At 42.9% G+C, this 26,979-nt stretch overlaps 1 protein-coding gene across 4 annotated transcripts in view; it reads left to right on the forward strand.

The window, feature by feature from the left end:
- The window catches only part of B3GAT1 (beta-1,3-glucuronyltransferase 1), an 81,401-nt gene that overhangs the window by 23,891 nt on the left and 30,531 nt on the right, over positions 1-26,979 (forward strand). Inside the window, exons 2-3 of one of the 4 annotated variants that reach the window (XM_042475011.1) lie at positions 25,444-25,591; positions 25,758-25,904. In XM_042475011.1, coding sequence (XP_042330945.1) covers positions 25,588-25,591; positions 25,758-25,904 — 151 coding nt within the window. In that variant the 5' untranslated portion in view covers positions 25,444-25,587. Of the gene's footprint in view, positions 1-25,443; positions 25,905-26,979 lie in introns of those variants that run through there. The other 3 variants (XM_042475012.1, XM_042475013.1, XM_042475014.1) reach the window with 3 other exon arrangements.

The raw sequence follows: 26,979 nt of genomic DNA on the forward strand, positions 1-26,979 counted from the left end.
TTGTACTTTATTTATTTAATTAATTATTCATTGACTTGTTTAACTTTTAGGCCGTCACACCTAGAATAGCTCACATATATGCACAACAGAGGTCTTATTTTTGGAATGGCTTCAGGACCCCAACCACTCTCATCTAGGTTGGGTGATAAGAGGACAGGGGCACACACACCCAAACATACATACAGAGCGAGAAGGAAGGTGGGATGGAATAGGAGAAAGAAAAAGACAGAGAGAGAGATAGAACAGGTTGACTAATGAAATCTGCAGAATTTAGTCTGTTGGTATCAGATGGAGATACAGAGAAAATCCTGAGAGCTTTCCCATAACCAGTGGTTAGGGTTGCGAGATTGAAAACTGGAGAGGACTCCTATATCTTTAATGGATGTATAGAATAGGGTATTTCAACCAGTGTTGCTTTTCATGCAGCCTGATAAGTAGCAAGACCAACTGAAATTCTATGGATGTGTCTCCAGTTTTCACTCCGACAACCTTATTTATTTATTAATTTATTTATTTCATTTATAGCCCGCCTTTCTCCCTGGAGAGACCCAAGGCGGCTCACAGATAAACCCTTTAACATTGTTATAAAATTCAAATGTATATACACAATATAAAATAGAACATAAAATCACAAGTCACATATATACAAGTTGAAAGGCAAGTGGATCCCAAACTATGCATGAAGAGTTGGAAAGGATTATAAGGGCCACCCCGTCTAACCCCCGGCCGGTGCCACTGCTAAAGCATCCCTGACAGGTTGGCCATTTAAGCTCTATCTAAATAATTCTAGCAAAAAGAGATCTCACCACCTTCGGTTCCACTGTGGAAAAGTTTTTACCTCCAGGAAGTTCTTGCCAATGTTTAGTGTTGGACTACCATTTCTTGAATTCTTCATCATTACCCCTGCTGAGGAATTGAGGTATAACAAGATTTGTGGGAGCTAAGATTAGGAACCGCTGGCCTAAAGAAGTCTCTCTCAACCTGACCTGCTCCAGATTTGCTGGAATGCAACTCCTATTATCCCTAGATGACATGGCCAGATGAAGGCTGCCCTAGACTTAATAAACTTGGGGTTAGTTTTAATACCTCAGGTATTCCAGTGGAGCAAAAACTTCCACGTTGCTCTCAATATTCAACTTCCTTAATGGATGTAGCTGGAACCTGCTTTCTCAGCTAATGGAAAAGAATAGTGTCTCGTTTCAAAATGTGCTCCCAATGTTCATCTTAGCCTGTTTGTGCAGTCAAGACCAAAAGGCTCTTACCCTGGCATGGTTATTTTCAGACAACATCCTCTGCCTATTAGACCAAAAAATTCCACGAAGGGGTCCGTTCATGAGTTGTTGCTAAAGTTACAGCCAGTCCCCATTATTTTCATTCTGGGAATGAAAATGGCATTGTTGCAACTCCTGATCAGTGTTTCGAATACAGCAATAGGTTTCTAGAAAGAACCCCCATAAGGTTTTTATTTTTTTAGTGGGAGGAGGAGAACAAGCAGGGATTTTCTTTTCGCACCATAATCAGACAAATCAGTGAAGTCGTAGGTACTCAGTCTGTCTATTGAACTATTCATTTCTTTATATTTTTATATTCAAATATTCCTTCAATCATAATCAGGCAAGATCCATGGATGGGGGGAATTCAGCCAGACACAGGTGGGGCTAAGAAATCACAGGATTTTCTTAGGCAAGGAATACTCAGAGGTGGTTTTGCCAGTTCCTCTCCCTAAAATATAGCCTACAGATGCCCCTTATGGTGCCTTCCAACTCAAGATTCTTTGAGTATTCATGGTGGTCTTATCCAAGTACTAACCAGAGCTGGCCCTGCTTAGCTTTCAAGATCAGATGGGATCCTCAACCCAGTATATGTTCTCAGGCAGCCTTTCCCTGGCCTAGTGCAGTCTAGATGTTTTGCACTGCAACTCCCATGAGCCCCTGTGAACACATTCAACGGTGAGGGATCTTGAGCACTGGTATCCAAGATATCTGGTGGGCACTAGGCTATGGGCAGCCTCCGCAAAGTCTCTTCCCCGCAGATGTAACCTGTCTCCCTCCATTGCCAGAATGGGAGCGACAGCTGTAATAACAGCAATATAATTTGCTGGGTTGATTTGAGATGTACCATAATTGCTGCATGATTACAGTATTCTTACAGCAGACCATACAGAGCACAGAGAAAGAAAACCACCAATCCCCTGTTGTCATTTCGAGCTTGCTGCAAGGTCTCATCTTGCTGGCACATATCCTATGTGACTGGCAGGAGATATATCTGTTCCAATGGTATCTGCCAGCTGCATTGCTGGATGAACTCTGTGTTTAGCACCTTTGTAATTCTCTCACTGCATCTTGCACGGTGCCTTGTTATTGCTCAGTGCCTTCAAGTCATTTTCAACATGGCAACCCTAAGGCAAATCTATCACAGGGTTTTCTTGGCAAGAAGGGGTTTGCTGTTGCACTTCTCTGAGGGTGAGAGAGTGTGACCTTATCCAAGTGGATTTTCCTGGTCAAGCCATTATTCACACCCTAGTCTTCCAAGTCATAGTGCAATGCTCAAACCACTTTGCACCATAATGGCTCTTGAAAGGGTCTTGTACCTTAGGGATATTTTAAAAATAAATGACCAGAATGTCTTCATCAAATTGAATCAGAAGTCAGCCTAGTCCCAATTAAACCTTGGAAAATATACTTTATGCAACCCCTAGAATCCCCCTTTGCATTCTGGGGTTTCCAGGAGTTGTAGTCCTGTTCCTCCAAAAAGTATACTTTTCCAAGCTGTACCACAACACCCTGAACCTGCTGCTTCATTTCTATGGGTACTCCTGCTTTCCTGTAAATTGACAGTCAGGATATGTATGTTGCAAAATTAGGTATGAAGTTTTAGAAACACTAATCCAAATTATTCTCAGACATTGTGCATGTATTATTAAGTAAAATTAGTGTAAGTGCACATAACTTTCCGCATTTCAAAGCACAGAGTTAGCGCTCATCAGTACAAAGTATTTTTCAATCACTGATACATGAGGAGTGTATCTACAGTGCATGCATATAATAGTTTGGGTTTCAGTTTGAATTTTAAAGGAACTATCTGAGGTGCAGAACACTGCCCATAAAACAGGTTCATTAACTTGGAGAGTTCTCTTAAAGTTCAGATTGAAACCTGGAGTGGATGCACTGCTCCACAGACATAGGAACCACCAGCCACCATTGCTCTCTTCCCACAACAGTGAGTCATTCTATCTCCATTGAATGCTGTGTATCTTGTAGAGCAAAGTACTCTGGAAGAAAATATTTGAGAGAGGAAGTGGAGCATTGCCTCAGTATATGATCCAACTAGGATATCCACTTGTCCATTTTTATGACGGACAGTCCTCTATCAGAAAGGTCACTATGGTGTAGTGGTTTGAGTGTTGGGCTATAACTCTGGAGATCAGGGTTTGATACCTGCTTGGCTATAAAACCTACTGAGTGATTTTGGGCAAGTTGCATACTCTCAGCCTCAGAGGATGGCAATGGCAAACCCACTCTGAAGAAATATTATTATTACTAAATCAACATATGTGAATGTTAAGTGAATCTGTGTCTAGTTTCGGCAGTGGTGATACATTTCCTCCTCTTCTTAAGGAATGATTAAGGGAGCTGGGTATGTTTAGCCTGGAGAAGAGAAGACTGAGAGGTGACATGATAGCTATCTTTAAATATCTGAAAGGATGTCATGTAGAAGACGGAGCCACCTTGTTTTCTGCTGCTCCAGAGACTAAAACATGAACCAGTGGTTTCAAATTACAAGAAAAGAGATTCCACTGAAACATTAGGTAAAATGTCTTGACTGTAAGAGATTTCAACAGAGGAAGGAACTACCTGGGAGGGTAGTGGTCTCTCCATCTCCATCTCTAGTTGTATATTCCTACATAGCCAAGGGTTAGAATAGATGAGCCTTATGGTCCCTTCCAACAGATTTCGGCACACCAGTCATTCTCAAATTCCTTACCTATGTGCAAATTGTAGTTTGAGTATTTCAAAGATGGGGCAAGAAGAAGGAAAAGGAAAAGGAGAAAAAAGGAAGGATTGGCCAAAAGCTGAGCTCCCCCCCCCTTTTTTTTTTTCTGGGCAATCCTAAAAAAAACTGTCATCTTCTCCACTGATAGAATTTGTTTCAAGAAAAACACATCTCCTGCATCTCTTGAGCTGCAGGTCAGGCATCACTACGGTTGGCGGCAGTGAGCAAGTCAGAAAGGGGTCTGCAGTAATGGACTAGAAGATGATCACGCTGCGATTGATTGTGGTGAAAACCGATAAATTCATGTCGAGCAGTTTCCTTCTTTCCTCTCTTCCCCTTCCTGCCGTGGCGGGGAAGAATCGATAGATACTCCCTTGGCCCCATTAGTGACTTTTGAAAGAGGTCACCCCTCTCTGTTTCTCCCCTTGTAATTATGCCGAATAAGCTAGCACACAATCCTGGTGTGCAGAGAGAGGGAAGGAAGACCCTTCTCATGGCTGAACAAGTGTCTCCTTTCACTCCTCATCACAATCTCTTATTCAAGTGGAACCAGAGGTGTAGCTACACAGGACTGCTGAGGACATTGCCGTCCCCCCAAAATAAGAATTCTACTCCCCTCCCCTGCAATTTCCCTTCAGTTTCCAAATTTCTAGCATTGCAGAAACTTAAAACACGAGATGAGCATTTAGGCATCCAAAGAAAAGATGCAGGCAAAGTGACCAAGGGAGCATGAATACTGGAAACGGAAGAGTTGTAGATGTAAATGGTCTCCCTCTCTGCAATGCTAGAAAGCTGGGAATTAAAGGAAAATTCCATGGAGATTTCATGAATGTTCAAAGGAACAGCAGTTGTTGTTATTGTTATTGTGTGTCTTTGACTCAGAGCAGAGATTAATTCTCATGTGGGAACAGACAGAGCAAGGGGAACATTGCAACTAAAAATGAATACACATTGAGGGGGAAAAATAGGGGAATATATTGATATATTACAGGCAAAGCCTGGAATGGAATCCAGTAACCCTCCTGGAGTTGTTGGATTGAAATTCCCAGTATCCTTAGCCACTATAGCCAATGTTGAAGAATTCCAGGAGATGCAATAGTACTTTACATTTCTGTACTACTTCATAGTGAACTAAGCACTCTCTAAGCGTATTACAATGTGTTATCCAATTGTCCCCGACAAGCTGGGTACTCATTTTACTGACCTATGATGAAAGGATGGAAAAGATGAATTCTGAGAATGTAAAAAGGGCCACATGATTCATATCCCAGATTAGAAACATAGCTCCATGATGGGCAAAATTAGGCCCTCCAGACTTTGCTGGATTGCAGCTCCCAGCATTCTTCAGAGTTGGTCATGCTCACTAGGGCTGATGGGAGTTGCAGTTTAATTGCAGAGTGGGTCCCACTTTCCCTGTCCCTGACATACAGTGATGTTAGCTGGCCACATGCTATTCCCACCTCAGTATTTAACTGGGTTTGCCACAAGGAAGATGGGCAGAGTTTGTGTTGCACAGGTGTAGAATAGGAAGATCTACCAATTGTTGAGGCTGGTGAGTAATTGCCTCTCTAATCCTGAAGTATAAACCTTTTTATCACAGTAATAAAAAGACAGGATCCAGCCATGCTGACCATCCATTAACTTCCAAGTCACAGGAATGTATAATCTAACATTTTCAAGGAAGCATTATCTGCCTTACATCTGCCAGTTGTGACTGGCAGCTCCTATGTCAGAAGTGGGGGATGAATCTGCTCTGGGGTTTTGTCAGAACATTAAAGGGAGGAATTGATGGCAGCCCTACCTTAGAAGCTGCTCCAAGTCATATCCCAGAAAGTCCCCAATGACTCAAGCGCTCTTTCAGTTTGACAGTGTCGGTGAATTTAAAGATGCAAATTTTGCTGCCGGTATATTATCATGCTCAGTTCCCAACTGGATTATGTTTGCTTTATGAATGGGCAATTTACTCTTCATCATTCATTATACCAGAACACAATTAACTACTATAGCTCCTCTGTGCTACCAAATACCTGGCTATTGATATTAATACTTGTGAAAATTGAGGGCGAACATCCAGCAAATGCCGTTTAACAGCGAGTTGTTCAACATAGCTAAATCGTAAGAGAGTGAGAGACCGATTTTCAAGTGGTAACATTCGGAGCTTTGTATTTGGATGGATTTTTTTTTAAAAAAACTATTTACTCCAAAAATGGAAATTATCCCAATGGACTAGATCTTCCAGATTAACAGGGCAACCCTATACATGTTTTCTCGGAAGTTAAGTTTCCATTGTGTACAGTGGTCTTTATTTATTTATTTGATTGCTACCTGAGGAGCCTGGGTAAGTGTGCAAAGGAACCCATACCTGGATCAGCGAGTGGTGAATTGCAACCTAAGCAGAGTTCGGAAGTGACTATAGCAATGTCAGATTATTTATAATTTAATCCTTGTTGCAGTAACAAGGACATAACTAAGCTACATTACAATTGCCCTGTAAGAAGGGATAGCTTCACTCTATTCTGCAATGCAATTCAGGCTCAAAGGGTTTAGAAAGTTGCTTTTAAATGTAATCAGTTGCAGTAGTTACCATCTAGGGCTGCACCCACATTGCAGAATTAATACAGTCTGACACTGGTTTAACTGCCATAGCTCAGTGCTGTGGGATTCTGGGATTTTTCATTCTGTGAGATATTTAGCCTTCTCTGTCAGAGAGCTCTAGTGCCACAACAAACTATAAATCCCAGAATTCCATAGCATGGCACCATGATCATTAAAGTAGTGTCTTAAAGCATGGCAGTGAAAAGTGGAATCAAGGCTGTCGTACTTTGGTCACATCATGAGAAGGCATAACTCACTAGGAAAGACAATAATGCTAGGGAAGGTAGAAGGAAGTAGAAAGAGTGGAAGACCACATGCCAGATGGACAAACTCAATCAGAGAGGTCACAGGAAGGAATTTGCAAGACCTAAGCGGAGCAGTGGAAGACAGCGGGGCTTGGGGATGTCTGATCTGCAGGGCTGCCATGAGTTGGGGCCAACAACAGCAACACAGCACTATAATTGTGCAGTGTGAAAAGGCCCCAGGCTTTAGCCAAGATCCTACATCAAGGAGGCAGTACATAACTTGACACAGTCAGACAGTGTAAATCCAGTGAGGATCGTTTTTAATACCCCCTTCCTCTTTTCAATAGCCTTTTTTCGGATCTGGCAGAACTACTGGCTGGATGGGAAAGGAAAGGGGCTATCTTTGCCACCTGGCCAGCAGACCTGCCTGACCTGGAAAGAAGCCACTTCCCAACCCCGGCTGTCAGAGTTACCCAGCCGTTGTGCAATGTCACTTCATTAGACAAATGCCACACTGCACAACCAAAGATAAATGGAAAGCAGTCTGATTGTAGATTCTCCTCCTTCTCCTCCTCCTTCATCATCATCAGCATCTTCTTCTTCTTTTGGAGGTCTGTTTGGATGGCCATCTTTCAGGAGGGCTTTAGCAAATATGCATCACCTTTCAATGCACAATGCATGCAGAGACGTAGCCAGGGTTTTGGGAAGGGGGGGGTCCAGACTAAGTGCCACCATTATAATGGGGCTTGGGTGTGGCGGCGCGGCAGCACACACCATTCATTTTATCTAACGGAAGGGAGGGGTCCGGACCCCAAGACACCCCCTTTGGCTATGTCCCTGATGCATGACCATGTGCAATGGCATCACACTGTGCAACTCCACTTCTGTCACCCTGATGTAGTCATTCTTCATCAGACAAAAATATCCAGCTGTTTCCAGAAGGGAATTTAACGCCTGCATATGTCACAAACAAGATGCCAGACATGGATGTTGGTGTGCGAAAGGGCTGCAGCCTTCATTCCATTCTCTACTCAAAACAAATGACTGTGTTCCAATGCCTTTATTTCTTTTGCTCCACTTAATGTATCGCAGGGGGAGAAAAAACAGATAACAGATACCAGAAGCCTGAAGTCTGCCTGTCGCCCCCTCCCGTTGCCAAATTTAGATACCTTTCTTTTAAAAGATATTAAAGGAAGTGTCAAATCATGGAACAAATAGGAGCTTCTAGCTATTATTTCTGGTGTCTCTCATTTTAGAAGTTCAATACAGCGTTACCTCCTTTAACAGCACTCTGGGAACACAGCCCCAAAGTATTTTCTCTCTCTTTTTTAATTTATTTATTTAGGAACCGTGAACGTTTATAGCTTATGGCAGTATTTCTGTACCACTGCTAAAGCATACGCCAGCGCTGTTTCACTCACTTTCACAACTTCTGAATACTAAGCTGCCTTGCAGAGTAAATCTTTGCTGGAAAAAAAAAAAGCAGGTTGTAATAACTAAGTTGATGTCTGGCAACTGTAGTATGAACAAGGAGGAGGAGGCGAAGCTAGATGGGGAAATGAACAGTTCACCAAAGTGATCTGTCTTCCAGGTTCTAAGAGTGGAAAATTTCAACTGAAGATTAGGGTCAGCTTTGGAGCGACTCAATATACTCTTGAACATTTCACAGATAAAAACCAGTTGTAAAAAACTCCAAAACAGTAGCTAAAGTTTATCATGAAGAAGAAGGCACAAGCTAGTAGAAGTCATAGCAGTTTGCTTTTGCCTGATCTTACTGGGAAGGGCAAGACTTTATTGGGCTCAAACTATTTTTGTACTGTGAATGGCAGAAATAGAAGTACACTGTGGACAAAGGAGAAAATGGGAAGATGAGACACTGGGACATTTTAAAAGCAACTGAAAAGTGTGAGTATGTGCCTTCAAGTTGCCTGTTGATTTATGATGACCCTATGAATTTCATTGGGGTTTCTGAGGCAAGGAAACTCCAGAGGTAGTTTTGTCAGTACCTTCCTCTATACAGCCTACAGCACCTAGTATTTGTTGCAGGTCTCCCATCCAAGGACTAACCAGGACTGACCCTGCTTAGCTTCCAAAATCAGAGTCGATCTGGTGTCTAGGGACCATATTGTTTCTGATTCTGTTCTTTTAAGAACTGTAGGTACCCTTTGATTATGACCCAAATTCATATTTATGATTGTCTTGCAACAAATGGCTGCATATTTAGATGATCAGGCTAGTAACACCGACTGTTTTGACTGCAAAAGGTAGATTCATCCAGTTGTTTTTCTTTTTCTGTCTTTAAACAAAGGTTCTTTAAACTGTGTCATTGGAAGCAAATGCTGCTGACATGCTTTGAATTTATAAAACATGCAAACGCTTTCTAAAAGCCAACCTTACTTTCCTTTTTTTAAAGAAGGGAAGACAGACAACAATACAGAGGAATAATTGGGACACTGTCTACAAAATTGGGACAGCTGGAGAAAACAGTCTTTGCCAGCAGAGGGGACCTATGGTTGTCCAAAATTTTTTGACTTACTCCCATTAGATTTGGTCAACATAATCAATGGTGAGGCAATATGGGAGTTTGCAGTCCTAAACATCTGGAGGGTCACTTGTGCCCACTCTGACCTTCAGCCACCAAAACCTCCAGGTTCTACTACCTGACAGCATCCAGAGAAAGTCACCTTTTTTGGATTACCATGCCCAGAATCCCCAAGCCAGTATGGCCACTCTTCTGAGCAATGGTTTGCAGTGTGCTTCCACAAATCCACTTTGCCCTGAGTAATACTGTGTGACACTCACCCTGACAACAGGTAGGACTGTGTCACAAGGAGTGCATCTACACTGCAGAAATAATGCTGTCTGATGCTGCTTTAAGTGCCCTGGCTCAATGCTGTGGAATTCTGGAACTGGTAGCTTTGTGAGATATTTTGCCTTCTCTTTCAGAGAGCTCTGGTGCCACAACATACTACAAATCTGATGATTCCATAGCATTAAGCCATAGCAGTTAAAGTAGAGTCAAACTGCATAATTTCTGCAGTGCAGATGCAGCCAAGGTTATAGTGAAGCAATGGGACTTTCTTCATGGAGGTTTTCTGTAGTTCTCACCGGCATCTTATAACTACAATAACACAATAGAACAGAAAAGCAAGGACTGTTCCTAGACTAAACGAAAAGTGTAGTTTAGCAAAGTCAATGCTGAGACCACGTCAACCCTGCAGGGGAGTCTCCCCCTTCAGTCCTTGAAGCCTTTTCTCTAATTGTTGCTGTGTGAAGGCCAGATTGTCTGTACTCTATGGCATAGCAAAGGCACTCTGCAGGTGCCCAGAAACACATAACTCTGTTGTTTCCCTGAAATTAGTGATTATGTTGGATTGTACGGTGAACTGGGTTTTGGGCTTTCCTTCATTGCAAACCAGTGTGGCACAGTGATTTGAGTGTTGGCCTATGACTCTAGAGACCAATTCCCAACACTTGGCCATGAAACCCACTGGGTGACTGTGAAGTTACATGCGCTCAGCCTCAGGGGAAAGCAATGGCAAATCCCCTCTGAAGAAACCTGCCAAGAAAACCCCATGACAGGGTCACCATAAGTTGGAAATGACTTGAAGGCACACAAAACCAGCAACTGAGCATGGATTCAGCATGGGACAAAGGGGTTGAAGTGTAACTCATGTTTTGCCACCATGAAACAAACATCAACAATTGCCTCTTTATTGTCACTATGATTTGGGGAGAGAGGGAGCAAACCTGTGAAAACAACCTGGAGCTCAGAAATGGGAAGGAAACCCACTCCAAGATGCTCCAGCCAGCATGAGCTTTAGTCCACAAAAGTCACTTTTCCAAGTTGCCCTGGGATGTGTTCCCTTGCCAGGCATTTGTAATTGCCCATGAAGGCAAACTGGGTTTAGTCTGTCTTTCTGTTTCTCTTTGTGTATCACACACAGAGAGCACTTTATTATTTCCTGGTCGCGTCTGCAAGGCTCAGTTCACAAAAGCCAAGGCAACACCTGATCTTGTGTTGCCGACACTTGCCTCCCGTTTTCATGCGAACACATTTTACATTTTTTATTAGGTGGAGATATTAATAAATGATTAAAATAGATCAAAAGAGGGTGAGAAGGGAATCCACACACACCCGGCTCCACTGCTGTTTTACTTTCCTAGCCTTCTCTATGCTTAAAAATACATGACAACAGCTGGTAACTACAACGTTTCTATGAAAAATTATTTGAGGAAAGAATTGCAGTGAAGGAAACTTCCCGGTATGCACAGCAGTTGGTGCCTGTAGAGAAGAAGTGGCACAATAAGGATTGGATCATCCCAGGGACAAAGTTAAGGCCTCTGAGAGCCTTATATGTGTGGCCAGATTCAATTCTTGAGCTGGCATGAATGTGCCAGAGTCCCCAGGGCCTAAAGCTGCAAGTTGGTTTACTTTCTTCTTTTGTTTTAATTCTTTTCTCCCCGAGTAAGTACTCAGAAGACAGCCATGCAAACAATTAGAGGTGCTCTTTATTTTTTAATGTAATATATTTATACACATACATAAACACATGTGTGTGTGTATGCGTGCACACACATAGACATACACACACACAAAAGCCAGTGGGGCATAGTGGTTTGACTCTCGAGTCCAGGGTTTGATTCCCAGCTCAGCCATTAAATCCACTGGGTGACTTTGGGCATGTCACACACTCTCAGCCTCAGAGGAAGGCAATAGTGAACCTCTTGCCAAGATAGGGTTACCTTAGGGTCACCATAAGTTGGAAATGACTTGAAGGCACACAACACACAAACACATATATACAGCTGAGCCTCCATATTCACAGATTCTTTATCCATGGATTCAAACATCCATGGATTGAAAATAATAAAAAAATATATAAATTGACTTTGATTTTGCCATTTATAAGGGACACCATTTTACTATGCCACTGCATTTAATGGGACTTGAGCATCCAGGAATTTTTGGTATCCAGAGGAGGTCCTAGAACCATGCCCAGCAGATACCAAATGGCACACTCTGTGTGTGTGTGCGTGGACACATGTACATGTACATGTACATGTGTTTGTATATGAGACAGACATCAAGGAGACAGAGGGTAGTCTTACTTATAGAATCATAGAATCATAGAGTTGGAAGAGACCGCACGGGCCATCCAGTCCAACCCCATTCTGCCATGCAGGAAATCTAAATCAAAGCATCCCTGACAGATGGCCATCCAGCCTCTGTTTAAAGACCTCTAAGGAAGGAGACTCCACTGCAATCTCTGAGGAAGTGTGTTCCACTATCGATCAGCCCTTACTGTCAGGAAGTTCCTCCTAATGTTGAGCTGGAATCTCTTTTCCTGTAGCCTGCCTCCATTGCTCTGGGTCCTAGTCTCTGGAGCAGCAGAAAACAAGCTTGCTCCCTCCTCAATATGGCATCACTTCAAGTATTTAAACAGGGCTGTCATATCACCTCTTAACCTTCTCTTCTCCAGGCTAAACATCCCCCAGCTCCCTAAGTCATTCCTCATAGAGTTAAGAGCTTTTGTGCAGTGCCACCTCATTAGTAAATGGCAATATGGTACAATCAACTATGCAATCAAATGCCCATGTATAAGGATGTCACATGTTGCCAGTACCCACGGATATGGCACACAGCACAAACAGAAGTAAATGCAGGTGCACATCTGCAATGTTCTGAACAATGTGCAATGCACACCCCCACAATCTTCAGCTACTTCCAAAGGGAACTTTATGAAAGCATAAGACATGCAGTCCTGATGCTTAAGGAATGGAGGTCCAGAGTAAAGAGTACTGTAAGGGTCCATTTCTAAAATGGGCAAGTGGACCATTAAATCCTTGGCAGAGCTAGGCCATGATGAGATTCTGAAAGTTTGGGGATTCTAGTCCAGGCTTAAAATTGCTTAACTGCTGGACTACTGCAGAAAAATAGGACATTTTGGCTGGTGAACTTCTTTTGTTGACAGAGAGGCAAACCATGAAGTAGAGTGGTAGATGAAGAGGAAAGTGCCAGGAAGACAGCCAAGAACAGAATGCAGTGCCATCTGGGAGATAAAATTAGGGTGAGCAAACTGGGAGGGGGGCATAAAGGGGAGAGGGGTGTAGCTCCTGTTGATCACTTTGCCCCTTCGTCTTGTCATGCTGGTGGAAGGCAGCCAGCCTGGCTTCTATGAAATTTTAATCACCCCCTAATTTAAGATGCCAAGGTGCCACCTGGCAACTGTTTCCTTTTACAGCCATCCTGATGCAGGAACAGCAGCAACCATGGCATCTTCTCCCTTGCCCCTGAATCCATTTACCTGCTCCCACCATCCACCTGTAGAGGCTATATTTTGGTTTGCGAGGTATTTGTGCTCAGATCTTTTAGGCCTGAATCTTATTGGTCATCTCAATAAAAGTAGACCTATTGAAGCTATTGAGTCAACTGTTATGTAGATCTCACTGATGCCATGGGACTACTTTAGCTGAGATAACTAATAGGATGCAGGCCTTAGCACACTCTCAGGACCCATCTCTGTAATATTTAATGTTTGAAATTGTTTCATCTCACCCTTTTCTTAAGAGGGCTGCATCTGCACTACAGAATGAAGGCAGCTTGACACCACTTGGCTCCATCCTATGGAATCGTTCTATTTGAATTTTGTTGTGGCACCATGTCTCAGTCCAAAGGAGATTTTGCCTTCTTTGTCAGAGAGAGCTCTGGTGCCACAAAAAAATGCAAATCAAATGATTCCATAGGATGGAGCCATGACAGTTAATGCAGTGTCAAACTGCATTAATTCTGCAGATGCAGTCAAAGTTACGGCTAGGCAGTCCTAAAGTTCTCCCCTATGCTTTGATCTTCAGGACAACAACCCTGTGAGATAGGCTAAGGAGAGAGAAAAATATCCTGGCTAGAGGATATTCAGTGGGCTTTTGCAGTTGCAAAATAAATAACAGAAACACGAAAGAGGCTAACAGTGCAGTCTAGTCCCTAGTAAGTCCTGTTGACTTCACTTGATGTTATTCCCCTAGTAAGTATCTAAACCTGCAAGAACATACCCCCCATAATACCTAACCAAGAACAAAATAACCTCCAGAGGTAACACACCCGCTGCATCACTAATATCAATTTTCCTTGAATATCTGTTTTCTGACATGGCTCCTGCACAAGATTTGTAGTCTTTTGTGTGTGTTTTTCCTTCCTAGAAGGCAACAGCTGTTTCCTTTCTTTTTCCTCTGCTGGGGTGTGACATAAGGTGGAATCTTCTTGATGACTTATACTGGCATAGGCAGTACAATTACTTTCTCAGATGTTGTGCCAAAAAGTTTTCAGTACAGTACTCCTTTGTGCAATACCTCCTCCTCCTCTCATGAGCTCCATGTTGGAATCATCCCAGACCCTGAGATTTCTGGGCAAAAATTAAAAATCTAATTAAAAAGATTGTATGTACAGCGCTGTGTAAATTTACAGTGCTATATAAACAAGTCATAATAATAATAATAACAACAACAACAACATGAGAGTTAAGACTGACCCTTTGTGATGTCACCAGAGGCAGACCCTTGTGATGTCATAATGCATTAACCATCAGTTGCTCACAGCTTGTCATTCAGGTTAGATCATTAAAGTTAGATAATAGTGCCTTTGATTATATTTATCACATGATACCATCTCCATCTCATTGTTGTCTTATCTTTCAGGGTGCACCTTGCCATTGATGGGGGGAACCCATCAATAAGCTCCCAAACACACTACTCTAGCATTTATCCTCAGTTGCAATAGGTGGTTCAGGTACTGGGCAGTCAGGTGGTGTCAATGTCTCTTTCTCTCCCCTCTCCCCCATTTTACTTCCTTTTATTTTCTTTCTCTTCCCCCGAAGCTGAAGATGAAATGACAGTCTCCTTGCAAGGAAACACACACATACATTCACAAAAACACACGCATGCAAACAGAAATTATTTTGGAAATTAAGACAGAAATCCTAGGTAATGAGGCCGTTCCCAAACCAAGGTGGCATGAAGGGATTATTCCTTCTCACCCACACAGGGAGACTGGATGCAAAACAATTGTTTTAATAATAAAAAAGTGGGGGGGAGGACATAGATTATACCAAATCAAGACTGACATTTGGAAACTGAAATCAATTAAAATGTGCAAATTGCAGCAAGCTGCACACACTTCTTTTCTTACAAGGCTGCATTTAAAAAAAGAGAAAACAAAAGAAGGAAAGACACAGACACAAGGCTGACAGAAAACTCTCCGGTTGGAGATAATGCTCATAGTCCTTGCCTTTTTTCTGGAGCTGACCTATGAAAATGGGGGATTCAAAGCAGGACCCTGAGATCGGTCAACTCTAACCACCATCCAGACTGGTTGATGCATGCTACAAACCTCAGTTCTGGTTTGAACAGAATGGACAATTTTCAACTTGTTCAGCTCTATAGGGTATACCCCTCTTAAAATTGATTTTTTAAACTTACTAGTTTCTCCAGATCTTTCCAGAAGATCGGAGTCCTTTATTCCAATGCTGGGTGGCTGTTTGAAATACATCCCATTGAGCCACCTAGTGCTTCCAAAGGAGCCCTGGTAGCACAGTGATTACATGCCAGTACTGCAACCACAATGTTGTAAGTTTGATCTTAGAGGAGGGCCCCAAGGTCCACTCAGTCTTTCATCTTTTCGTAGGTTGGTAAAATGAGTACCCAGCTTGTTGGGGGCAATTGGCTTACACGCTGTAAACTGCTTAGGGAGTGCTAGTTCAACTGTAAACAGTATAGAAATTTACTTGCTATTGCTACATTGCTATCCGTCACTGCCTCCAGTCACTCTCTCAGAGGTTAGAATGAGTCATCCAGCCATGAGATCATCACTGGGCACCTCATTCTAATCCTCAAAGTGAAGGGACCCATGGAGGTGGACACATTAAAAGGCTCAGTGGGATGTGTATTCAGACAATGGCCCAGAATTGAAACAGAGGGCCTTTGTAGTGGGGGAGCTTTGGGCCAGGATACTCCAGGTTGCCCCTGGTCAGTGCAGACAGGACCTAAGAGAACATGAGAACCTCCTTGTAGATATTGTGTGTGTGTGTGTGTGTGTGTGTGTGTGTGTGTGTGTGTGTCGTGGTCTACTAGGTTTCTAAATGGTTTCAAAAATGTGATCTTCCCACTGCAATCTGAAGCTGGTCAAATCCATTCTGAACCCCGCATTCAACCACACAGGTGGATTAGGCTTGGCCTATCTACTGCAAACAAGGGAAGGTAGCTGTACATTCACCACAATGGCATGAAAAACTGAGAGCTTCATTTTTCCCCATAGGAATGAATGGCAGCAATTTATGTTTCAAAGATGAGCAGTGCAGGGAAAATGGTATTAGTCCATGACTAACCCCCCCCCCCACCCCCCATGTTTAGAATTAATCCAGAGGGAAAAGTTATTACTATGTACTTTGGTTCAGTTCCCTTTTCAAGGCAAGTCTGCCCATTCTATTCTCTCTCTCCCTCTCTCTCTTTTTCTCTAATAACTGCACAGTAATTAGTTTCCCAATTTTGCTGCTATACTTTATAATAGCCTCCATTAAAGTTATGGGTTTTTTAGGCAGTAATGGCCTACAGAGTAATTAATGAGCATGAGGCTTTATTGCTACCTTTTATTTTTGGCAGTTTCTCCACTTCTTCCTTCTCTCTGTGTTACCAGCTGTGTCAGAATAAAACCTCTGGATCAACTTTGCTTCCCTCTGGGGGAAACTCCCTGGATCTTTACCCACCTCTCTGACATCGGTGCACCTGCCCCTTTTATAGACAATTTGCATGGCATGAACACCAGTACATTTTGGAACACATGATCAGCATTTATTATTGTTCTTGTGTGCCTTCAAGTCATTTCTGACTTACAGCAACCTTAAGATGAACCTATCGTGGTGTTTTCTGGTGCTGAGAATGTGTGACTCACTTAAGGTCACCCAATGGTTTTCCATGGCTGAGCAAGGAATCAAACTCTAGTCTACAGAGTCATAGTCCAACACTCACACCACTACATCACACTTGCTCTCTGTAATCAGCATAGCATGCCACAAATGTTTTGTCTGCTGTGTGGGATTGTGGGCCAGGGTTTAGAAGGCTTAAAATAGGGGTAAGCAGGGGGGGAGGGTTAAATCCTGGAGCCTTCATTTGCTCAGGGCAATGTTTTGAGATCTTCAGCAGAGCCCCTTCTATCTCTCTCTCTCTCTCTCTCTCTCTCTCTCTCTCTCTCCCACCACCTTCAAATGTACATGTGATGGAAACATTGGAGAGGACCTCCTTGGTGATTGCTTCCAGGCTCTGGTAATCCTTACCTACATAGGTTAGACCTGTGGCCTCCTTGCTTTCCATGGGCAACCTACAACTCTGGGGCCACTATCTGTGACACCCTTGTAGACTGGTGTTAAGGTGGCACTGGCTGAGACCCAGGCCTTTCCAAGAGTTTGATACTGAAAACCAGCACATAGCACTGCAATGGTTGTGTGCCTTCAAGTCCTTTCTGACTTATGGCAACCTTAAGGCAAACCTGTCACAGGTTTTTCTTGGCAAGATTTCTTCAGAGGAGATTTTCCATTAGATGGTGGTAAATCTGCATCCTCAATGATTTCATCCTCACATAACAAGTCTAGCCTCTGCTGTACTGGTGCCCTATTGGCATGTGTGTCTGTTTTATAGTAACCATGAGGATGAGATGTTACATTTTCACTTTTCTACAATACCTCCCATGATCCCTAAATCTCATCCAGCAGGGGCAAGTATATTCCTGCAAACTGAGGGGTATGTGAGATGAGGGAGAGCCCTGCTGACCCAAGATGTGTTTACTGAATATTGGGATGCTTTAGAAGTGGATGGTGGCAGCAGCTGGGGGGAAAAATGTTAGGACACAGGGGCAAACCTGCCACTGCTTATAAAAGCCAGCTGAATTGCTTTGCCTTCTTTCAACATTTCCGTGTGAGCATGGAAAAAAATGCAACCACTGGCATTAGTTCATGGTTGGGGTCATGATCACAAACAAAGCACCCAGAATAGAGCTGACTGCTTGTGAACCCTTCTTTTGCAGAAAACTGGAGTAGCTGACAACTGACTGGGTGAACAATGAAAACATTCTAGAGTCTATTAAAAAGAGAATCAATAATTGAGCCAATTCAAAGGAAAGCAATAACTGAATGGGTCCAGGCAGAAACAGCAAGGGTTTTCTCTCTCCTTCTTTGCTCATTCTTGGATGGAGCAGGGAGACACTTTCAAACCCACTCTTGTTTTGCTTGTGGGCAGTAGTGAGTCCTGTGCCAAGGAGCAGTAAGGCACTCTCTCTATGGTTTAGTCTGAAGTGTAAAGGAACTGTTACAGATGATGACCCCTGTCTTCCAAAATAGCTTCAGGATTTTAAACATCTTCTTCAAAGTTTGGACTACGCCCTGAAGTGGACTCACTAGTCCACTGACATGTGAGCCACCACCAGCCATCACTGGAGGGACCCTAGCGTCATGCATAATGTAGCTGAGATTGAGCAACAGGATCCTACCCCATTAATATTTGTGTTTTTTCTTTGTGCCTGGTTTCTGTAGTCTCATTATGTGAACTACCTTGTCCCAAATTAATTAATTAATAGGAATAAAGGTGGTAGCAGTTGTGTCTCACAGGTGTCTTCTGAAATCCAAGCAACCTTTGCCAGTTACATATGCTTTCCAAACATGAGGATCAGAGTTTGGAAATGGAATGTGTTGTAAAACTACAATTCCCAGTTCCTACAGCCGGGGGTGGGGGTGGGGTCTAAGAACTGTAATCTCAAACTGCCCCAGTTTTGAGGGCCCTATCTCTGCATATCTTTTTCGTCATCAACTGCAAGGCAGTTACCCATAGTTTTGATCTATCTTTTTACCTTGGGCCAGAGCAACTGAACATAACTGCTCTTCTCTGTTTGCAAACTGTCCACCCCCTGCATTATCATCTAAGTGATGAACAGCACTTACCAAGATAACCCCATGATAAAATACAGACCTGCTTAAATCTTGTGTACACCCATCCTAGAGAATCAGAGCGAAGACTCTGTGGCAGTTTATTACACTCTGGGCCTTGGGACTTTGAGGCAGAGAAAATGGAAGGAAGGAGTTGCAAACTGCAAGAAGGGAAGTGACTGGGAGACAATTTAGAGCGGCCTCTCTCAAAGCAAACAGTACCCCAAAGGACTACAATTCCCATTAGCCCAGTCAGCATGAGTCTTCTCGTCTACCAGCTCTAAAAGGAAAAGCTGATCCAGGATGTGAAGTCGAAGGTTTTCATGGCCAGCATCCATAGTTTTTTGTGGGTTTCTCAAGCTAAGTGGTCATGTTCTAGAAGAGTTTATTCCTGACGTTTTGCCAGCATCTGTGGCTGGCATCTTGAAGATGCTGGCGAAATGTCAGGAATAAACTCTTTTAGAACATGGCCACATAACCCAAAAAACCCACAAAAAACTACTGATCCTAGATGTTTCTTTGGCCTGTTACAGACAGGCCAAAATAAAGCTGCTTCGAGTCACTTTGGAGGTATGGTATTTCAATGATGTATGAGTCCTAAGAGTCCAAAAGCCACACCAAAGCTGCACTCCAGTCCTTAGGTCTGAAGCGTGGCTTTGGTGTGGCTTTTGGACTCTTAGGACACATGCATCATTGAAATACCATACCTCCAAAGTGACTCGAGGCAGCTTTATTTTGGCCTGTCTGTAACAGGCCTTTGTTAAAGAATAAAGGTAGGAGAGAAACTGATCAAACTGATAAAATGAAAGAAAACAGTCGTGTGGTTTACCTACAATCCATGGGGGACAAGAGGATAAAATCCATTATAAACTCATAACAGGAAAGCATTGAGTTCTCTTTATTAAAGCAGAGTTGACCTAGCTTGGAAAGTCAAAGAGGGAAAATCTAAAGCCCACAGTGGTCCTCTGGCCAGAGTTTTATTTCACTGGACAAAATTTACAAGCAAATATTACCATTGATCAAGGATGAGCCTTCCAAGAGAAGTATGGACACGCCAAAGCTTGTCGTTCTCAAGAGAGGCCATTTGATTGATTACAGCAAAGGTTTTATAACTTCAGATCAGTATGAGCTCATGGGAATCATGGGAATCAGCCATACATGAGCAGAACCAAGTTGATTAACAACATGGATAGAAGCAATATTCTGCTCGGGTCTGAAGGTGAGAAATGTTGCATCTTAGGAACAATAAAAGTCTGTAGAACTAACCTCCGGGACATCAGCCAGCTAAAAAAGGATTTCCAACATTCAGGGACAGTGGCTTCTTTCCCACCCTTGCATTATCTTGAGAGTTTTTCTAGAGGAGAACAGGTAAAAATAGCTTTCAATATGGCATTACCTTGGCTTTGTTGGTCTTTATTAGTTCTGAGGGTCTGCTCTATAAATCAGATGTCACCAAACTAGTCAAGTTAGAGCTCAGTTCAGTTTCCAGGGTCTCTGTCCACGGTCCTGATTTTCTGCCATAGACTAGCATGGGGAAGGAGTTTGTTAAATACTGTACATTTGGTTCTTCTCCTCGCCCTTCATCATTAAAATAGGATCTTAAAGCTGCAAAGGTGGTGTGGTGGCAGAAGAATTTGGGTCACCATTTTAGGCATTTCTCTATTCTTTAACTGTGTGGGGTTCTTTTAAATGTAGATAAATAGATCAGGCAATTTAAAAGGAAACAAATGGCCCTTCTGACAAGTTTGTTCCAGATCCCAGAAGAACGCCAAAACACTTTGCTAATACAGTATATTTATAAAGTGTTGTCTGTTGCCTTCTCCTATGTAGCTGACAAACTTGATAGGGACCTTCTATCCATGTTCAGAGGTACTCTGCTTCTGTCCATGTTCAGAGGTACTCTCCCATCAAATAGGAAAGGCACACATGACATGCCCATAGGAATAGGCACAGGTTCAGCAGACTTCCTTTGTCCCACTCATTCTGCATAAGCTTAAAGTAGCATTGCCACCAGTTTTTCAAAACAGCAATAAGGGAGTGTTGAGCTTCATGACCTCCAGGGCTGACAATCAGGAAACAGCTATTAACAAGTCTGTGTTCTATCTAAATACCAAATGGAAGTATTGATTTCAGTTAACTTAGTCATGTTTCTGCAAAATTAACATACCGACAAGATTCATACATTAAATTATGCGCACATTTCTGCCTTTATGAAGGGCCTACACACAATGCGATGGGATTTTTTGCCATCTTGTTCAGCTTATATAAAATGAAAAAGTGTCCCACTCTCAAATAAGAGGCATCCTTTATAATAAGGGATGCCTGCCAGCCCTGTAGAGCCAGCATGGCACCGTGGTTTGAACATTAGACTAGGACTCTGGAGACCAGGGTTCGATTCCATGCTCAGCCATGAAACCCATTGGGTGACCTTGGGTAAGCCGCATGCTCTCAGTGTCAGAGGAAGGCAATGGCAAACCTCCTCTGGGCAAATCCTGCTAAGAAAACCTCATGATAAAGGTCACCTTAGAGTTGCCATAAGTCGGAAGTGACTTGAACGCACACAACAACAACAACAACAACAAGCTATAAGGTACAAGCTTTCTGGTCCTCAAATGAGAGACATCCTGCATCAAGGAAATGAAAATTATTGTTGTTGGTGGTGGTGTTGTTATTTAGGGATACCTGCCCACCTTGTAAAGGACAAGTTTTCTGTCCTCAAATAAAAGCATCCCTTATAAGGGACACCTGGCAACGTTACTCATCACCATTCTCTTTTTAAAGCAACGTCTCACCTCCTATTCACAGCACTTCGATATCAAGCCCACTGCCCTCTTTGGTTATCCCCTAAGTACTATCACTTGCCCTCCCCTTTGTCATTTCCCTGATTCTCTTCTTTGCTGCTGAGCTGAGCTACATGTCACCAAGGTAAATGAAAACTGCCCCTGTTGTAATGTCTTTGTAGTACGTTTCTGCAAAGCTGCAGCATGACCAGGCTTGGAATCCTCTGCAGAGCGCTGGTTGCCACACTTCAAAAAAGGGTATCACAGGGGCTGAGGAAAGTGCAGAAAGGGGCAAGACACATGATCAAGGAGCTGGAGCAAGTTCCCTGTGAAAAAAGGTAACCGCGTCTGGAGCTTTTTAGCTTAGACAAAAAATGAGTAAGGGGGAAGATGTTACGGTTCTATAAAATTATCCAGGATGTGTAGCAAATAGGGAGAGGAATATTTCTGCTTCTCTTTTTGCTGAGGTGGAAATCAGGTGGCTTTCTGGATATTGATGGAATGAAACTCTCAGCATTCTTCACCAGCTGCCCAAGGCTGCTGGGAGTTGCAGTCCAAAGAATTCTGAAGAGTCCTATGATTCTATTGAAGCTCAGCGATGGGAGGCTGTGGCAAAGTGAAAGAAGTACTTTTTCATGTGCAGGACCAATGAGGCAGAGGGGAAGTGGGTGCAAATTACAAGGCCCTTCTGATCTGAAAGGCCACCTGGGGCCCAAGTGGTGTGTGTGTGTGTGTGTGTGTGTGTGTGTGTATGTGTGTGTATATATATATATATATATATATATATAGAGAGAGAGAGAGAGAGAGAGAGAGCTAAACCTGTTTTACCAAATTGAATTTTAAATACTTTATAGGCAAGATTGTTGCGTAGTTTATGTTGTACTTTTATTATGCTATTTTTACATTTTGCATTGCACTTTAACATGCAAATGGCCTTTGGTACAAGCATTAATAAATGAGCAAACAGGTTTAGCTGTCAAGATAGATAGATAGATGATAGATGATAGATAGATAGATAGATAGATAGATAGATAGATAGATAGATAGATAGGTCTGACAGATGCCAAGTAAAGCATTCAGACCATAAAAGTCAGAAAGAGGGAAAATCCTCCCACTTCCAGTTGTGCCAGTCTCTCTCAGGTGCCAGAGAGCCAGGCTGTCCAGTTTAATTTTCTATTTCTATCCCACTCTTCTCCCACAATGGGATTCAAAGCAGGATGCAATATGCTCTAACTTGTGTATTCTTCCTCATTAATGACTTTAGCCATCTTGACCACATTCTGATGTAGCTTGGTCACAGACATCCCAGGTTTCAACTATGATCATCTATAATCTCAGAGTTACTGCTCAGCAGTAGACCCAGCATGCATGCAATGATCACCTGCATTATCCTCTTTCCAACTACAATAAGCTTTGTGTTTCGGATTCAAGTGCAACTCTTCTTTTTAAATCTGCCACAATCTATGTATATGAGTATATGTATATGAGCCAGTTTTATACCAACTGATCTCCCATTGAGTGATATGCCAGCAGTCTCAGGGTCTCATTAAACTGTGGAATTCACTGCCACAAGATGTGGCTACAGCAACATTTAAAGCAAGAGAGGGACCTCTTTTTTTAGCCCAGCTTCAATTTGAGATAAGCTTTCAGGGTAGAAATGGGGCCTCAATCTGGGGTAGGTGGATTCAAAAGCAAAAGGGTTGGTGCCCCAAGCACCAGTGTATTTTTTACTTACTACTCTTAGTGCCAGTTACTAACCTTTAAAAGTAGTATTCCAACCTTGTAGAATGGGGGAAATAACATATGGAAGGTGAGAAGCTACCAAATAATGGTCTTATTAGGATGGAGCTTGGCAATTTGAAAGCTGGATTGGAAGCCTTGGGGCTTTGTTTTAAAAGAAGATTGCATAATTTCATGGATGATAAAGATGTGTGTCAGTGTGGTATTGTGGTTTGAGTGTTGGACTAGAACTCCAACAGATCATGATTCAAATTCTGGGTATTAGAAACCCACCAGGTAATGTTGGACAAGTCAGATCCTCTCATCCCAAGAGGGAGATAATGGCAAATCTCCCCTGAAAAAATCTGTCATGAAAACCCAATGTTCACCATAAATCAGAGTTTACTTAGAACAATAAAAACAAAGACTATCAATGACTACTACCCAAGATGGCAACCTATTATCTCTGGGATCAGATGCAATATATTTCTTTGTATCAGTTGCTGGGTAAGACAAGTGAGACGATACTATTGTGATCCTGTGGCATGTGTGAGCTTCCCAAAAACAATTGGTGGGCAATTTCAAGCAAAAGGTGTTGGACTGGATATACCTTTGGATACAGTTCCAATATGGCTCTTCTTATGTTTGTAATACTGAGCGGTACAGAGACCTGGACAGATTCGTCTTCACTTGCAGACTGGTGAAAGCAAGGCTGTCACTCAGCAGAGAAAGGCTAGTCTCTTTTTGCATGCTCAGTGTCCTTCTCCTATCATTAACAGGGATCCAGATCTTGAGGCATGCTTGTTTTCAGGGCTTTGGCCATTTTCTCCAGCCCACATGATGCAGAAAAGAGAGAACTGCCTTAAAATGTGTGTGTGTGTTTATTTTCCTCATTTGTTAGACTTGCTGTTTTTGATTTGAATGGCATACTGTGTTTGATGCTTACAGTATCATGCTTAATGGCATCGCCAGGGGCTTTCTCTTGTAATATCTCCCTTGTCTCGTCAATTGCAGTTTGACCCATGCACTCATGCCAAATTGACTTTATGGGAGAATCTAGATTTGCAAATTGATAAGGAATGTAAGGAAGGCATGGGCCGACAATGAGATTGTTACCTTAAATCTGATACTTGGTGCTGATGAGGACCTTTTGCCATTTTCAATTTTATAAGAGCAGTTTAAGCTACCTCTGTCAGCTAAATGGCAATATTTACAACTGAAACATTTGTCACTTATCTCTGCTGCTTTAAGAGCATCTGACATTCCCTTAATATTCCCTGTTAATTAACTGAAGCCAATTAAGTATTCAAACCAATAATTTATATATATATATATATAATTTCACTGATCTATTAATAAATATGCCATGTGAGGTTTACAGCAAGAATGAAACAGAAAACTGGAATATCCAGTTCTGAATAATCAATGATACACAGAGTTCTATCCTGGTTTATCCTGAGTATTTGCAGTGGTTATTCACACAGCTGACAATGTGAATCTTTTAGGAAAACTCGGGGGGAGGGGGGACTTGAGATCAATTATCCCAGTTTATGTGGGATTTTTGGCAGCCCCCCTCCTCAAACCGTAGGACCTTATCGCATTACCTTAATGGGCTGCAGCCGGGATGTGGCATGGAAGTGGGGATTATTGCATTGTAAATTGCTGCTGAATTGCCAGGCGCCAGCATCGCATGTCCCAGCTTTGCTCAGCTGGCCCCATTTTGAAGACAAAAGCTCCCTGAGTTTCAAAACGGTCCGGCTAAGCACGGCTGGGATACAGGATGCCGGCACCCGGTAATTCAGTGGCAATTTACAATGCAATAATCCTTGCCTCCATGCCGCATCCTGGTTGCAACCCACTAGGCTGCTGTCAGGTAAAAAGGTATTGTGATAAAGTCCTTACTCAGGTACATTCGACATGCATGTGAACAATGAAGAACCCACATTCTACCAGAATTATTTTCACCATCTGAATAACTGCTAGGTCTCCAGTTTTAGTGCTAAAATGTCAAGGTCTAGGATAGTCCTGACCTGGCAAGCCTACTGGCTGACCATCTACCAGCTAGGCCAGCCACAGCAAGTTAAGCAGTCATCCTTCCCCATCCCTTAGCCCTTCTTTCTGCCTATTCCTTTCTCCTTTGCCTTGCAGGCCGTCTTCCCAAGGGGACCTTGAAATCCTCACTGTGCCAGTCCCGTGACGCTGTGTCCCCCTACCTGAGAGGTCTCCCTCTCCCCCTCGGTGGCAAGCTGCCCCTTCCGCTGTGGCAGCAGCCTCTGCAACCCTGCTTCTGCAATGGGTGGGTTGTGAGCGCTGGTAAGACCTATGAGCTGCCTCACCTTTGTGTCTGTCTTCCTTCCTTCCTTCCTTCCTTCCTTTTCTCTCTCTCTTCTTGTTCCTTCTTGCCCATTTATTTCTGTTCTCCATGTGCTCTGCTGTTCTGTCTCTGGGGTTTTCGCTGTCAGGTAATGAGGAGCCGTGGACCGCGTCAGTCCTGGAGATGCCGAAGCGACGAGACATCCTGGCTATCGTGCTGATAGTGCTGCCCTGGACACTGCTAATCACCGTCTGGCACCAGAGCACCATTGCGCCACTGCTTGCCGTGCACAAGGGTGAGGAGAAAGCCACCAGCCTATGCCAACTGTGCCCTCTTCTTGCCTCCTTTTGCTCCTCCTTCTTTTCTCCATCACTACCACTGCCCCACAGCATAGTCTTATCTCTCCCATGGACATCTTCCTCCTATCATCCTCCAACAGCCCATGATCATCCACTATTCTGGCATTTTTTGAGTTTGTTCAGAGCTGGGGAGAAGTGCATTTTGGGATTATAAATCCCAGAATCCACCAGCATGGTGGCTTGGGGATTCTGGGAATTGCAGCAGAGCGTATCCAGTCTGGCTGAAAAATCCCAGATTTTGTTCCTGTTCTTTGTGATTCATTTGTCGTTGGTGTTCTGTGCCTTCAAGTTTTCTGATTGACCCTAAAGCAAACCTATCATGGGTTTTGGGGGGTCTGGGTGTGTGTGATTTGCCCAGTCACCCAGTATGTTTCTACAGCTGAGCCAGGAATCAAACCCGATCTCCAGAGTCCAAGTCCTGCGCTCAAACCACTACACCACACTGGGTTAAAATAAATCAACATAGCCTCTGGTTATAGTGGGGCCTGACAAAAAATATTCTGCGATAAACAAACTGTGTAAGAATCTCCAAAATAAAATCAGAAAGCACAGGAACAAAATCTGGGACTTTCTGATCTTTTTATTGTGTACGGATGCACTCCTAGTCTCACAAAAGCAACCACTCTGAACTCTGGCTTTTATTTTAGAGGCTTTCAGATGAGCATTTATCCTAAAATCTATTGCTGCAAAGGATACTCTCAATTTGCTTTAATCTCGGATGAGGAAGAGAGTTTGCACACATTGAGATCTCTCCAAGGAGAAAGGGTTCAACCACTGCAAGATGCTTTACAATCTGGGGCTGGTTTGTGAAAAAAACTATTTGTGGGGGGAAACAACTTGGGTCTTTGTGCAAAATTCTAGATGTTTCACACATCAATAAACAGTACCTTTTGCACTGCAGAACATGCAGGTCTCTATGCAAACATGAGTGTAGTTGTTTTTTCTGTGCAATGTCAGTGCAAATGATTTTTAAAAAGTATTTTTTATACATGTCTTCACCCACACTCTTGT

This window comes from Sceloporus undulatus, chromosome 6 (genome assembly GCF_019175285.1).
Source record: "Sceloporus undulatus isolate JIND9_A2432 ecotype Alabama chromosome 6, SceUnd_v1.1, whole genome shotgun sequence".
NCBI classification, from domain to species: Eukaryota; Metazoa; Chordata; class Lepidosauria; order Squamata; family Phrynosomatidae; genus Sceloporus; species Sceloporus undulatus.